The sequence below is a fragment of the Mixophyes fleayi genome, chromosome 1, assembly GCF_038048845.1.
Source record: "Mixophyes fleayi isolate aMixFle1 chromosome 1, aMixFle1.hap1, whole genome shotgun sequence".
NCBI classification, from domain to species: Eukaryota; Metazoa; Chordata; class Amphibia; order Anura; family Limnodynastidae; genus Mixophyes; species Mixophyes fleayi.
Window position 1 is genome coordinate 5,572,991 of NC_134402.1, and position 13,093 is coordinate 5,586,083.

General features: G+C 45.2%; 1 protein-coding gene across 1 annotated transcript; it reads right to left on the bottom strand.

Moving 5' to 3' along the window:
* Positions 1-1,632: 1,632 nt before the first annotated feature.
* Positions 1,633-9,585, bottom strand: CDC25B (cell division cycle 25B). The gene is made up of 13 exons (XM_075185546.1): positions 9,428-9,585; positions 8,511-8,547; positions 8,169-8,279; positions 7,845-7,949; positions 7,617-7,757; positions 7,458-7,523; positions 7,119-7,304; positions 5,556-5,651; positions 5,264-5,326; positions 5,069-5,167; positions 4,850-4,983; positions 4,450-4,561; positions 1,633-3,841 (listed from the first exon to the last, which is right to left on the bottom strand). Exons 1-13 carry the CDS (start codon positions 9,568-9,570, stop codon positions 3,698-3,700), a joined length of 1,437 nt encoding a protein of 478 aa, XP_075041647.1. The 5' UTR covers positions 9,571-9,585; the 3' UTR covers positions 1,633-3,697.
* Between the last annotated feature and the right edge of the window lie 3,508 nt (positions 9,586-13,093).

Consider the following 13,093-nt stretch of genomic DNA (forward strand, 5'->3'; position numbering starts at 1 on the left):
ACCCCTATTACAGATTATTCACTGATAGAATTGTCCTTCTGCTATCTCACATACCGATCTGTTTACTAAACACAGTGCAGGAATGTCTTACAATCCACCAGCAGCTACATTTTCAGGTCTATCTACATTACGCTAATTATGAGCTTAGCACAGTAAGACAATGAATAAATCACAGTGACAATAGGTTCTAATAATGCCTCCAAAGAAGCTGCGGTTGCCTATGCTGACCCTACCTGTGCGCAGACAACAGTATACAGAGGGCCACATGGCTCAGGTTCTATAGGACTGGACTCTCTTAGTGTGGGTGAGGCGTCCCTTCCCCTTAGCAGCCTCTATGCAGAAGCCCAGTGAGCCTGACCATGAATGTGATCTTACTGATTGCTGCACTTCCCCATTAGTCCGGCCAGTAAATCAGTGAAGAGGGTGAAATCCTAGTTCTGAGAAGTGTTCTGTCCTCATTTCCGTTGTGTAACGCAGGGTCTCTGTAAAGAGGATGTGATTTCACGGTTTCTATTCCGGAATATTTCTGCATAGTACATCTTGTCCATCATACTGAGCTCTCTCAGTCATGTATTCACGAGTCCGCACCGGTCTACAGGCCAGGCACAGTGTTCTCCTACATGTTAGGTACATACAATCACATACATCTACATATAACTCCTCTGCACATACATTTATACACACGGCACTCTTGCTGCATGGGACATGTCCTATATGTTATGCACATACATGACGGATTAGTGAGACCCACAGCTACAATCACATCATTACCTTCATTTCACTTTAATTTATATTTCATATAACTTGTAACAGGTACAGACAGACATTAGAGCTGTCTGATAGGAGGAAGTAATATTTCAGTACGTGGTCACAGAACTCACTCACATCAGTCCCTGCCTCATTGGAGCTTACAGTCTAAATTCCCTAACATACACAGACAGACAGAGAGACTAGGGTCAATTTTGATAGCAGCCAATTAACCTACCAGTATGGTTTTTGAAGTGTGGGAGGAAACCGGAGCACTCGGAGGAAACCCAGGCAAACACAGGGAGAACATACCAACTCCACAGAGATAAGGCCATGGTCGGGAATTGAACTCATGACCCCAGTGCTGTGAGGCAGAAGTGCTAGCCACTAAGCCACCGTGCTGCCCATCAGTCTACGATGTGGGACAGAGCCAGAGTCCTCACCAGGATCCAGATAAACTATATCTACAGCTCCAACCTTGATCCGCTTTTGTGATTCGGATCTAAACTGTTCTCAGACATGGTTGGCGGAGAGACCGACATGCGGAGATAGAGCCACGTGTCCACAGCCAGGAAGATCCTGAATGCCAGCGAGCCACATAACCAATCTGAGATTTTTCCCGTCAGCGGACAATCCTATGAAGTGTCTGTTTACGCTCATTCTATAGCTGCTGCTATCTTCTTTGTGAAAAATATTGACTTTGTTAATTGAAGTGCACAGAGGGGTATTTGTACAAGATTAGCAAGTCGGGTGAGATCCAGGAGACGGGGCGTACAGATAACAATCCTCCTCCTCAGGAACTGAAATATAATCTGTGATCCCGTGACGCCATCCGGAATCCTGCAGATCACGTTAATGGATCACAGGAACAGATCACACGATACAGATTGAACAAGTAGATTTTATTATCCCTGAATCTTACACCTGTAATGTGCACGGCAAAGCATGGGGGAGGGAAGCAGTTCAAGCAAGCATTAATATTACATATTTTACCCAAATGTCCCGTACCTTATGAAATTTTCCACGGGGGTAATACCAATATATACTTCCATCTAAATATCGCTGTAAGAATTTACATTTCTTTAGCATGTTTCCTTTAGACAAAAAAAATGACTTTCTTTAAAATTGTGCAAACAATATAAATAAGATTACTATAAATTATAGCACGAACTATGCGGCGTGTTACCGATATAGCTGCTAAAGTACAATATTGGCAGTTCTCAGAATATCTTCCAAATTCTAAGCAATAAGAAAATACAAAACTGGGTCATGTAGAAAACGTCAAATCATCAAACTCATTGTTAAAAAAAAAATAAAAAAAAAAATAAAACACACAAATGGAAGTAAAATTTCCGGTTATAAAAGTCGTTACCGCAGGGTAAGATGATGATTTCATTTACAGAAATTGGCAAAAATAGGCGGAAGTGCTTTTTTTTGTATTCTGAATTCCTGAAGACTGTTTGGGTTTTTGAGAATTAAATTATTTTATATCAAAAGTATAAATATATATTTATATAAATGATATTGGTTTTGACGCACAGGCAGCCGTATTTAAAGCACCCAATCACATTCTAACATACTCCTGAGATAAACATTACACGGATTCCGTTTTGTTACTGCGCGACGCAACTGTATAGGAAATGTATGGGACTTTCTGGAAGTCGTAACTTTCCTTTAACACCGTTAATTGAAATAAAAGTTGTTTTGTGGTTCACAGTTTGTTTAGCTGCCGTTTTGCAAAAGAACAACAAAAATCCTATATTCTTATTGAGAGGTGCAATAAATACGGTCTCCTTGGTTCCACGATATTTAAGAGATCGAGATACAAGGGTAAGTCCGACATATGGTCTACTCTCTGATCTGTAGATTGGGAACTGTTTAGACAGGGTTTTAATCATATTACTCAAACTCGTTTACATTCGTGCTGGGGTCTGATTCCGTTTACTTTCTATGTAATTTGCATATGACAACATCTCCGGCCTGGAAACTACACATCAATGATTGTCCCACCTCAACCAAGAAATACTGAATGCAAACACATCAATGTAACATAAGAATAGTGTGTGATATTTCTACCATTGTCTGGTATTATAAGATTACGGTGATTATTTTCAGGATTATAGTTATTCATTATTTCTCATAGGCCAGAAACAGCTTGTGTTCAAACCGATACATTAGAGATATGTAAGTATATACATAACTCAACACCACATTTTGCCAGATTCTATAAACAAAGCTTTAAAAGCAAAGTAAAAAATAGATAAAAGCTTAAGAACAAAATATCCAAGTAATATTTCTGAATAATATAAATTGGGATAACACCATTGGGCCCTATTTTGCAGAGTACACATTTAGGGGGAGGTCTCATGACTTGCGGGCTGGGGAAGGGATGGCTGCGGGTGTTGCTTGGTTGACCTCCTAGCGGGACCGTGCAATGCTTAGGCCACTGCCAGCCTAATAATACTCATAAAAGTGCAAGTGCAACAATAGACACAAACGACAACACACACACAAATCTTTCCAACGTACAAGTCCATCCTAACGCTTCTTTTCCTTGGAGTTAAGCCAACAGGTAATGCAAGAGGTGATTATATCTTCAAGTGTCCCCTGCAGGGACCCGTCCATGGCAGGGAGGTGGAGAGAGGGTGGTCAGGTATATACAGTTCCAAGTATACAGACACCGGATGTAACGTTGCAGCAGATCAACACTGGCCTGGGGGAGGTAGGTCTTCCTTACAGAGGCTAATGCTGAGATACAAAGGTGCCAACACATAGACACTTCCTGCAAGGCTTGGTAAGAGTCCGGCTTCGAGGGCGGAAGGCCAGAATCCCAGGGTGGCTCAGTGTACGCTCCCTGCATGGGTTATACCTTTTATTTTTGCAGACTTAGGGACCCGCCCTGTTTTGCTTTAACAAGTCCAAGAACAGAGGAAGAAAGGAGGCTCCATGATCAGTGCAGCTTCTTCAGGCGGTTGTACATCTCCCGCTTGCTCTTGTCGCCGGCCCACGTCCGGCTCTTGGAGCGGTAGAGCTTGAGGTGCTCCTTGAAATCCTCGTGATCCATGGGGCAGTACGACTGGGGCTCACAGTGTGACTGGAAGAGAGAAGGAGGACGGAGGTTAGATGATCTACAGGTCCGGGGGTCAGGCCACAGAGATATCTCAATGTAAGGGACGAACGTTCTATACACTTATGATAGTTATTCACAGCGCCCCCTGTCTGTGACATGTATAATGCACCATTGATAATTACAATGTGGTTTCCTTGGCAGGGACACAGAGGGTGAGTGAGATCAGTGCGCCATCGAGAAACATCCCGTGACATCATCAAGCTGCCAGCTCTCAGTACATTGGCTGTGAATGATCACATGATTTCAGGGTCACAAGAACTTGTGCTCACACCAAAAACGAATTTAAATAATGCCCGAGGTATTTACGACACAGGTTATAGCGAATCTTTGGCCATCATGTTATGTGTGTTAATAACTGTACACAGCTATAAGACTTCTTCTCAGGTAATGCTGTTAATGATATAAATCTACTCTCCGTCTTCTACAGGAAGTCTGTACGGGGTCAACTACTAATCATAACAGAAAATTATTGGCGATTGGGTGATACTTTGAATTACGTGATTAATATTACAAACATAAAATGTTCTGCTTCTCCTCAGCTGACTGGTTACAGCCAATTCCTTACTACTCACCTGATAGCTGGGGAAGAAGTCTTTGTACCCTCCTTTCAGCACATATAACTCTGGGTAATGAAGTTTTGGGTACTCGTTGCTGTTCCTGTCTTGTCTCCTAACAAAACGGCACCTGAGAAATGTAAGGAGAGATCAATATCCAAAATACAGGACAATTCACCCCAATGCACCCTCCTCCAGAGAATGCAAGGTGAATACTCGCCCATTGGGAGTTATAGTCTAGTATAGTATACTGCAATGTGACAATAATCTGTAACATAACACATTCAATGTATTGGACCAACAAGGCTTTTGTCTAAAGAGCTTTGAAGTTTTGTTAGTTTTAATGGCCACAAACATAACAATGTTGATGCTTTGTGATGGCAGAATGACCATTTATATGTGTGTAATAGATACGTACATGCGGGGTCCTCGCACAGAGGAGAATTCACAGTGGAAGATGACAATAACCCTCTTGTCTTCGCTGGACGACACGATCGGCATCTTGAGAAGAAACTCTTCCACGTCCTGTTCCAGTGGAAGGTTTACTGCCCCCTAGAGGAAGACAACATGTCATTACATCCTGGTCAGCAGTGTTTTCCCGATGTTAATCCCACAAGGCTGAAGTCACCCGGCTCACCTGGATGTGTCCGCCCTCGTATTCATACGGGTATCTGCAATCTACGATGACACAGCGCTCGATGCGATCCTGGTATTTCCCTTTCAGCACATTGTCCATCTGAGGAGGGAGAACATGACATTAGTGGGATGACCTCTGACCTCTCACAGCATCATGTGACTATGATCCCTGTCTAGACACCGTGACGTCACTTACCATTTCCGCAGTAATGTACTTCAGATCCTGATACGTTCCCCTTACTGTGTTCAACAAATATGTCTGAAAAATGAAATAAAGTGTGTAAGACAACATATACTTCTGTCTGAACCATTATCCTACTGTAAGCTAAACAACCTGTGGAACTACAAATACAGCATGCCCTGCCAGCAACGTCTAAGCTCCCTGCAAGGTTATTATATTGTAATCACAATTTTTATAATGGACGATCCAGAGCCTGAACCGCCTACACCCCATGTAGTTTATAACACCCCTGATCTTTCCTTCTCACCTTGGAAGAGTCACCAATCAAATCCCTCTCGTCACTGTCCAGTATCTGCTCCACCGTCTCCAGACACAGGGACTTGGACCGGCCCAGCTTCATTTTCTGGGAGGAAAATAAAGAGGAAAAGTTATTGAAAGTTCCAATTACCCCAAAGAGCAAAAGAAGAAATCCAAAAGGACAGAGAGACACGGAGAGACAGAGAGAGAGAGAGAGAGCGAAAGAGAGAGAGAGAGAGAGAGAGAGAGAGCGAAAGAGAGACAGAGAGAGAGAGAGAGCGAGAGAGCGAAAGAGAGACAGAGAGAGAGAGAGAGAGCGAAAGAGAGACAGAGACAGAGAGAGAGAGAGCGAAAGAGAGACAGAGACAGAGAGAGAGAGAGCGAAAGAGAGACAGAGACAGAGAGAGAGAGCGCGAAAGAGAGACAGAGAGAGAGAGAGAGCGCGAAAGAGAGACAGAAAGAGAGAGAGAGAGAGAGAGACAGAGAGAGAGAGAGACAGAGCGAGAGAGAGAGCGAGAGCGAAAGAGAGAGACAGAGAGAGCGAAAGAGAGAGAGAGAGAGAGCAAAAGAGAGACAGAGAGAGAGAGAGCGCGAAAGAGACAGAGAGAGAGAGAGCGCGAAAGAGAGACAGAGAGAGAGAGCGCGAAAGAGAGACAGAGAGAGAGAGCGCGAAAGAGAGACAGAGAGAGAGAGAGCGCGAAAGAGAGACAGAGAGAGAGAGAGAGCGAGAGAGAGAGACAAAGAGAGAGCGAAAGAAAGACAGAGAGAGCGAAAGAGAGACAGAGAGCGAAAGAGAGACAGAGAGAGAGAGCGAGAGAGAGACAGAGACAGAGAGAGAGACAGACAGAGAGAGAGAGAGACAGAGCGAGAGCGAAAGAGAGACAGATAGAGACAGAGAGAGCGAAAGAGAGAGAGAGAGAGCAAAAGAGAAACAGAGAGAGAGCAAAAGAGACAGATACAAAGAGGGAGTGATACAGAGACAGATAGAGGAGGTGGGAGAGAGCGAAAGAGAGACACAGAGAGAGAGAGAGAGAGCGAAAGAGAGACAGAGAGAGAGAGAGAGCAAAAGACAGAGAGAGAGAGAGAGAGCAAAAGAGAGACAGAGAGAGCGAGAGAGCAAAAGAGAGAGAGAGAGCAAAAGAGACAGAGAGAGAGAGAGAGAGAGCAAAAGAGAGACAGAGAGAGAGAGAGAGCAAAAGAGAGACAGAGAGAGAGAGAGAGCAAAAGAGAGACAGAGAGAGAGAGCAAAAGAGAGACAGAGAGAGAGAGAGAGAGAGAGAGCAAGAGACAGAGAGAGAGAGAGCAAAAGAGACAGATACAAAGAGACAGAGAGAGAGAGAGCAAAAGAGACAGATACAAAGAGAGAGAGAGTGAGACAGAGACAGACACAAAGAAAGAGACAGACACAAAGAAAGAGACAGACACAAAGAAAGAGACAGACACAGAGAGAGACAGACACAGAGAGAGACAGACACAGAGAGAGACAGACACAGAGAGAGACACACACTCACAAACATAGACAGACACACAGAAAGAGAGAGACACAGAGAGACAGATTGTGTAGTACACATACCGGTTCCTCAGTCTCAGGTTCTCGGTCATCGAAGGAAGCGGAATTCACATTTTTATGTCTCTTAGATTTGACTGGCGTGTCGTTATCCGCTGGCCGGTCCAGACGCTTCAGGATTGGCCGGATGACACTGCTCGGCATGGAAGGGGAACGGAACAGTCGGCGACATTTGCTCCTAATCACCAGATCCTGTTAACGTGACACAGAAGAGGTCAGTGAACTACAGATAAGATGGAGCTAAGTCATAGGCCAGGAGGTGACAATAATTAGGTAATACTAATAAATCTCCTTCAATCAGGGGGCAGAAGCTTAGTGTTCCCAGAAAGGACCTGGAGGACTTACAGCATCGTTCTTCACGAAGGGAGCGGTCAGAAGGTTCTCCATCCCGGTTGGCAGGTTCGGCTCACCCTGAAATTGAGGAGGTCACACTAAGTAAATCACAAGAACATGTACAAGCTGTGGACAATTAAAGATCAACACAGATATAAATGAGACTAATACCTTTCCATCGTCGTTATCGTCCATGATCTCCATAAATCCATCATCATCATCATCGTTATTTACTGAGAAGGTGAGGGAGCACTTGCGTAGACGGACAGGACTCTCATCGTCCACATGAAGCCGACTCTTCTCAGGCGAAAACTACGAGGGGGTAACAGATAAACGTTAGTCAGTGTGTCAGCGGGCTACGGATGGCCGTGACAATAAGCGTTTGGCAGGGCCGCTCACCATAAGAGTGGGCGCAGAGTTTGGCCTCCCTGTAAAAGTCTCGGCGCGGTGGAGCCGGTTTCGAGATCTCGGGAACATGCACGGTCGTTTGAACAAAAATACTTCCTGTGAAGAGAACAGACGGGGAGTTAAATTGATCCCAGACTCCTTGTAATACTCTGGTATTACTAATACCCCTAATTGTGCAATACCTTCTCCTCTACTAGGTTTAATGGTCATCACATTATGTAGTAATAAATATGTGCTCAATGGATTAAAACATTTAATGGGCCACGTGAGGTCACGCTCTTATCAACAGATAAATCTGCAATTTGCAGAACTTACATTTTCCTTGTTGTATTTGGCTGCAGGGCTGTTTTCATGGGGGCTTGTGGCATCCAGGTCAGGGGTATTGGGGAGTTTTCTTAGGGCCGGACTTCCCCCGAGGAGCGTCACCTACAGACATAAGAACACAGAGGGTCAGACGGAGATCTATGAACCATCAGAGACCAGCACAGGATGTAGGTAGCCATAAGGTCATCTGCCACTTATCTCTGTACCACAGCCAGACCTGCACAGGCTCCCTGGTGGGCTCTGCTGCGGGACCCCTACTGACTGCAATGCTCAGTATATATAACGGACAGCGGCACCATATGGCCCAGAGTACAGTGTGATCTGATAACTCACCGGCAGAGACTGTCTCCTCCGGAGCGGAAGCTTAAAGCTGGAAAACAAAGAGAGAGGGGGATGAGCTCGATTTGATATTACCATCTACAACAAGTCACAAAACCGATCCAGTGTCACAGTAACATAGCACAGAGACAGCATGCTCCAGAAATAAGATTATATACACAAAATATCTGGAATTCTGAGACGTCAGAGCTGACATCCCAGTCATTGCTACAGTCCACGTGCCGACATCCCAGTCATTGCTACAGTCCTTGTGCTGACCTCCTAGTCATTGTTACAGTCCACGTGCCGACATCCCAGTCATTGCTACAGTTCACGTGCCGACATCCCAGTCATTGTTACAGTCCTCGTGCTAACCTCCCAGTCATTGTTACAGTCCACGTGCTGACATCCCAGTCATTGTTACAGTCCATGTGCCGACATCCCAGTCATTGCTACAGTCCACGTGCCGACATCCCAGTCATTGCTACAGTCCAAATGCTAATCTCCCAGCCACTGATACAGTCCACGTGGTGACATCCCAGCCACTGACACAGTCCACGTGCTGACATCCCAGCCATTGTTACAGTCCATGTGCTGACATCCCAGCCATTGTTACAGTCCACGTGCTGACATCCCAGTCATTGTTACAGTCCACGTGCTGACATCCCAGCCATTGTTACAGTCCACGTGCTGACATCCCAGCCATTGTTACAGTCCACGTGCTGACATCCCAGCCATTGTTACAGTCCACGTGCTGACATCCCAGGTATTGTTACAGTCCACGTGGTCGTCCAGCAGAGAGGTCACTTCTCAGCCTTTTACTTTAACCTAGAATTGAAAGTTTCTAAAACTTCTTATAAACGTTTTCTGGAATGCTGACGGGGTGTAATAACATCCGGCCACTGATCTATAATAAGACGGGTTATACTCACTCATTGTTCAGCATCCCAGGCTCAAAATTAGTCTTCTCAAAGCTGCGAGGAAGGAAAAGAGGGAAAATCAGATCCTTGTAACTAGAAATAGCCCATCCTGTCCTAACAAACAGGGCAAGATCAGCGGGTACAGTGTATTTCATGAACAATGATTACTATATAGAACGGTGACTATCCTCTATTACACAGGGCCCTGTCTAACCTCTGCAGAGCTCTGACGTGGCCTCTGAACTTACATGTAACAGCATGGGAAAACACAGATATAGAGATTATATATATATATATATATATATATATATATGCACATATACACACACACACATACATACACACACACACACATATATATTTATACACACACACACACATATATATTTATACACACACACATATACATACATACACACACACACATATATATATATAAGCATACACACACACACACACACACACACACACACACATATATACACACACATACACACACATATACATACACACACACACACACACATATACACACACACACATATACATACATACACACACACACATATATATATAAGCATACACACACACACATACATACACACACATATACACACACACATATACATACACACACATAAACATACACACACACACATATACATACACACACATATACATACACACACACACACACATATACACACACATATACACACACATATACACACACACACACACACACACATATACACACACACACATATACATACACACACATATACATACACACACACACATACACACACACATATACACACACACACACACACACACACACACATATACACACACATATACACACATACACACATATACACATACACACACATATACACACACACACACACACATATACATACACACATATACACACACACAGCAATGTCCCTGTAACCCAGTGACCTATTTTATCTTTAGCCTCTTATTGCAGCAAGAGGGGAATAAATGAGAGATTAGGCATTAGAGAATCCTAGAACAAAGCCCCTTTGTGCCCCCCCCCCCCCCCCTTCCCCCTATATACAGCCTGTGTGCAGGGAGCGGAGGTTTAGCTCCCGGATCTCTATGGCTGGGTCAGTTCATTCCACCTGTATGCAAATGCCGGCTATTGTTCGGAGGGGGCTGCTCCGCTCCCCCAGCCATATGTCCCATCACAGGCGTCGGGCTGAGCCCCCCCCTCCTCTAACAGCTGTGTGCCTGGATCAAGGACAAGTGTGGCATCTGAAAGCCTCTATTCAGCCCATTCATGCAGAAGACAGCATGCCCGGCCGGCGAGCACGTGTGTACAGGCCCAGCAGCCAGCAGAGGCCCGGCAGATGGGAGGCAGAGCCAATTACCTCCAGCATCTCAGCAGAATGACCAGATTATTCTATAGACATTGCATTGTCCCCCTACACCCCAGAATACAAACACACCACTCCTCCCCCCGGTCTATTCATGAATCCCACCTATAACCCTCTCTCTGCTGGAGGGCCAAGTCTGCCCTTTATTTCAACAATAATTGTGTCTTTAGGAATACAAATGGATCTGCCCCTCCCCGCTCCGCAAAGGAAGTGCTAGCTCTTGGAATATTCAGTGCACTTCAGGGGACCAAATTCAATTCATCACCATCTCTTGTGCGACCAGTTTAACCATTAACTGTCATTTATTTTCCTCCCTTTGTCCCCTCCATCCTAAGTGTACCCAGTGTGCACAGGAGACACGGTGCCCTAATACAAAGCAATCTATGGGCACAGGTAGAACGAGAGATTTATGGGCAGACTGGTCCTAGTAAGTGGGATCATCATCAGTTATTTATATCAGTAGGTGTCGCTGGGCTGCACACCGAGGGTGAGAGGTGAAGGAGATTCAGCAGATGGTCTTTGTCATGTCAGGAGAGGGGGGTTAAGCACGACACCCCACCTGCCAGCCCCCGGCCTTTGTACCAAGTTTATATGAAGAGAGAGAAGAGTCCATGAAAAGCGGCAGCAGGTGCCGGCAGCCCAGACACAGACTCCGGAGCTGTGCTCGCCCTAATTAGAGGAGAGGTGACAGCAGGGTGTCACTTGGGGTGAGGGCGCATGATTGGGGTCACCCTGCTCTTTGGCTTTTGTGTTATTTGTACAAAACACGGGTTGTGCATTTCGTTCTGCCCCCTAAATATCAGTGTCCTTTCTAAACACACGTGTCGCTTGTTCTGCGGCCATGAATTAATGCTGGTGGTTATACACAGGACAGTGTGCTCAGTGCTGCGCGTGACTCTCACCCCGGCACACTCTCCATGACCCTTCAGTCTACTTTATTCTTGGTCAAGGTTAAATAGTTTGATGCAAATTCTCCGCAGCTGCAGAAATCCCTCTACTCTCTGATAAGACCCAGGGGGTTGTAAACACATACACCCCCCCTTATCTATCACTAAAGGAGCTATGCCAGACTTATTTACATGTATAGATTTGTATAACTTCAGGGCTGTGAGTGCTAGGACTTCCACACATACCAGTCACACAATGAAACACTTCAGCTGGCACTGCTGCCTGCACCCTGCCCAACATCTGCCCCCCTCCTCCTCCTACCCCTGTGACCCACTTCTGTGGGACGTTAACCCTTCCTCTGCTTGGATGCCCCGTAGAGTTTGGCAGCGCAGTAGAGTGTTTTCAATGAGTCAGGCCCGTCCCAAGGGTTTAGGAATTTACAATTGCATTCCACAAGCCTGGCCAAGGAACAAAGCCTGGCCCTATGTTACAAAGAATGAAAGTGGAGCAGTACAGACGCCCACACTGTGGTTTCAGAGCTCAGTTACTGCAATCAATACAATCAGATTAGAGGCTGCTGTTACGCAGGTGGAAGGTCGGCTCAGACGAAGGTCTCTTTTTACATAATAACCTCACTAGGATCCCTCCCTACATTCACCAGTTGTTGGGGTTTAGCAGCTGCCTTGTAGGCCAGCTGCTCAGACACATTCCTGCAGGGACTGTTGTAGAACAATGTAATACGAAGGACAATGAAAGACAAGAAGACTGCGGTCACACCTATCTTATATGGAGCTGAGAACTAGCTAGAGTAACCAATTTCACCTAAACCAGTTAAGCTAGGTGTGTACACCAGAAATAGTTTTCTGCAAAACAACACAAGCCAGGACTTGAGGGAGCCCAAGTTGTGCGGTTTGGATTTAAAGGTTAAACTAAAAAGTAAACACTGACAAGTGTAAAAATTTCACACGTATCAGTGCATAAGGGCTCACTCTTCATGTCCTGTGCAGGAAACATTCAATGACTCCTGTTGTTCCTCTCCTACCTCCTCTCAACAGCTTACGAGTGCGCCTGTAGGTCTGAACGCTGACTGGAGCACTCAGCATTGTCAGTGGTCAGCAGCGGTGGCGAAATTGCAGCTGTTGCCTCCGTGTTTTCTGGCCAACAATTAGCCCTATAGCATCCATGTCGCCAAATAAACCGACTAAGGATTGCACTGTGGAAGCCCACGATGTAATGTAATGAAGAGAAGATATTGAAATAGAGGCTGCCATACTAGGAGGTAATACATACTACAGAGAAAGCATTAATAATATATACTGGGGTATTCACTAAGAGCATTAGTAATTCTGCCTGGGACAACGGAGGTAATAACAGAGGTCTGTGTTGA

Excerpts from the sequence above, each read along its gene's own strand:
- CDC25B (XM_075185546.1), bottom strand. The coding sequence starts at position 9,570 with ATGAAATACACTGTACCCGCTGATCTTGCCCTGTTTGTTAGGACAGGA. Across the intron at positions 8,548-9,427 it reads CCTGGGATGCTGAACAATGA|CTTTAAGCTTCCGCTCCGGA; the intron begins GTGAGTATAACC and ends TTTGTTTTCCAG. Across the intron at positions 7,950-8,168 it reads CCAAATACAACAAGGAAAAT|GAAGTATTTTTGTTCAAACG; the intron begins GTAAGTTCTGCA and ends TTCTCTTCACAG.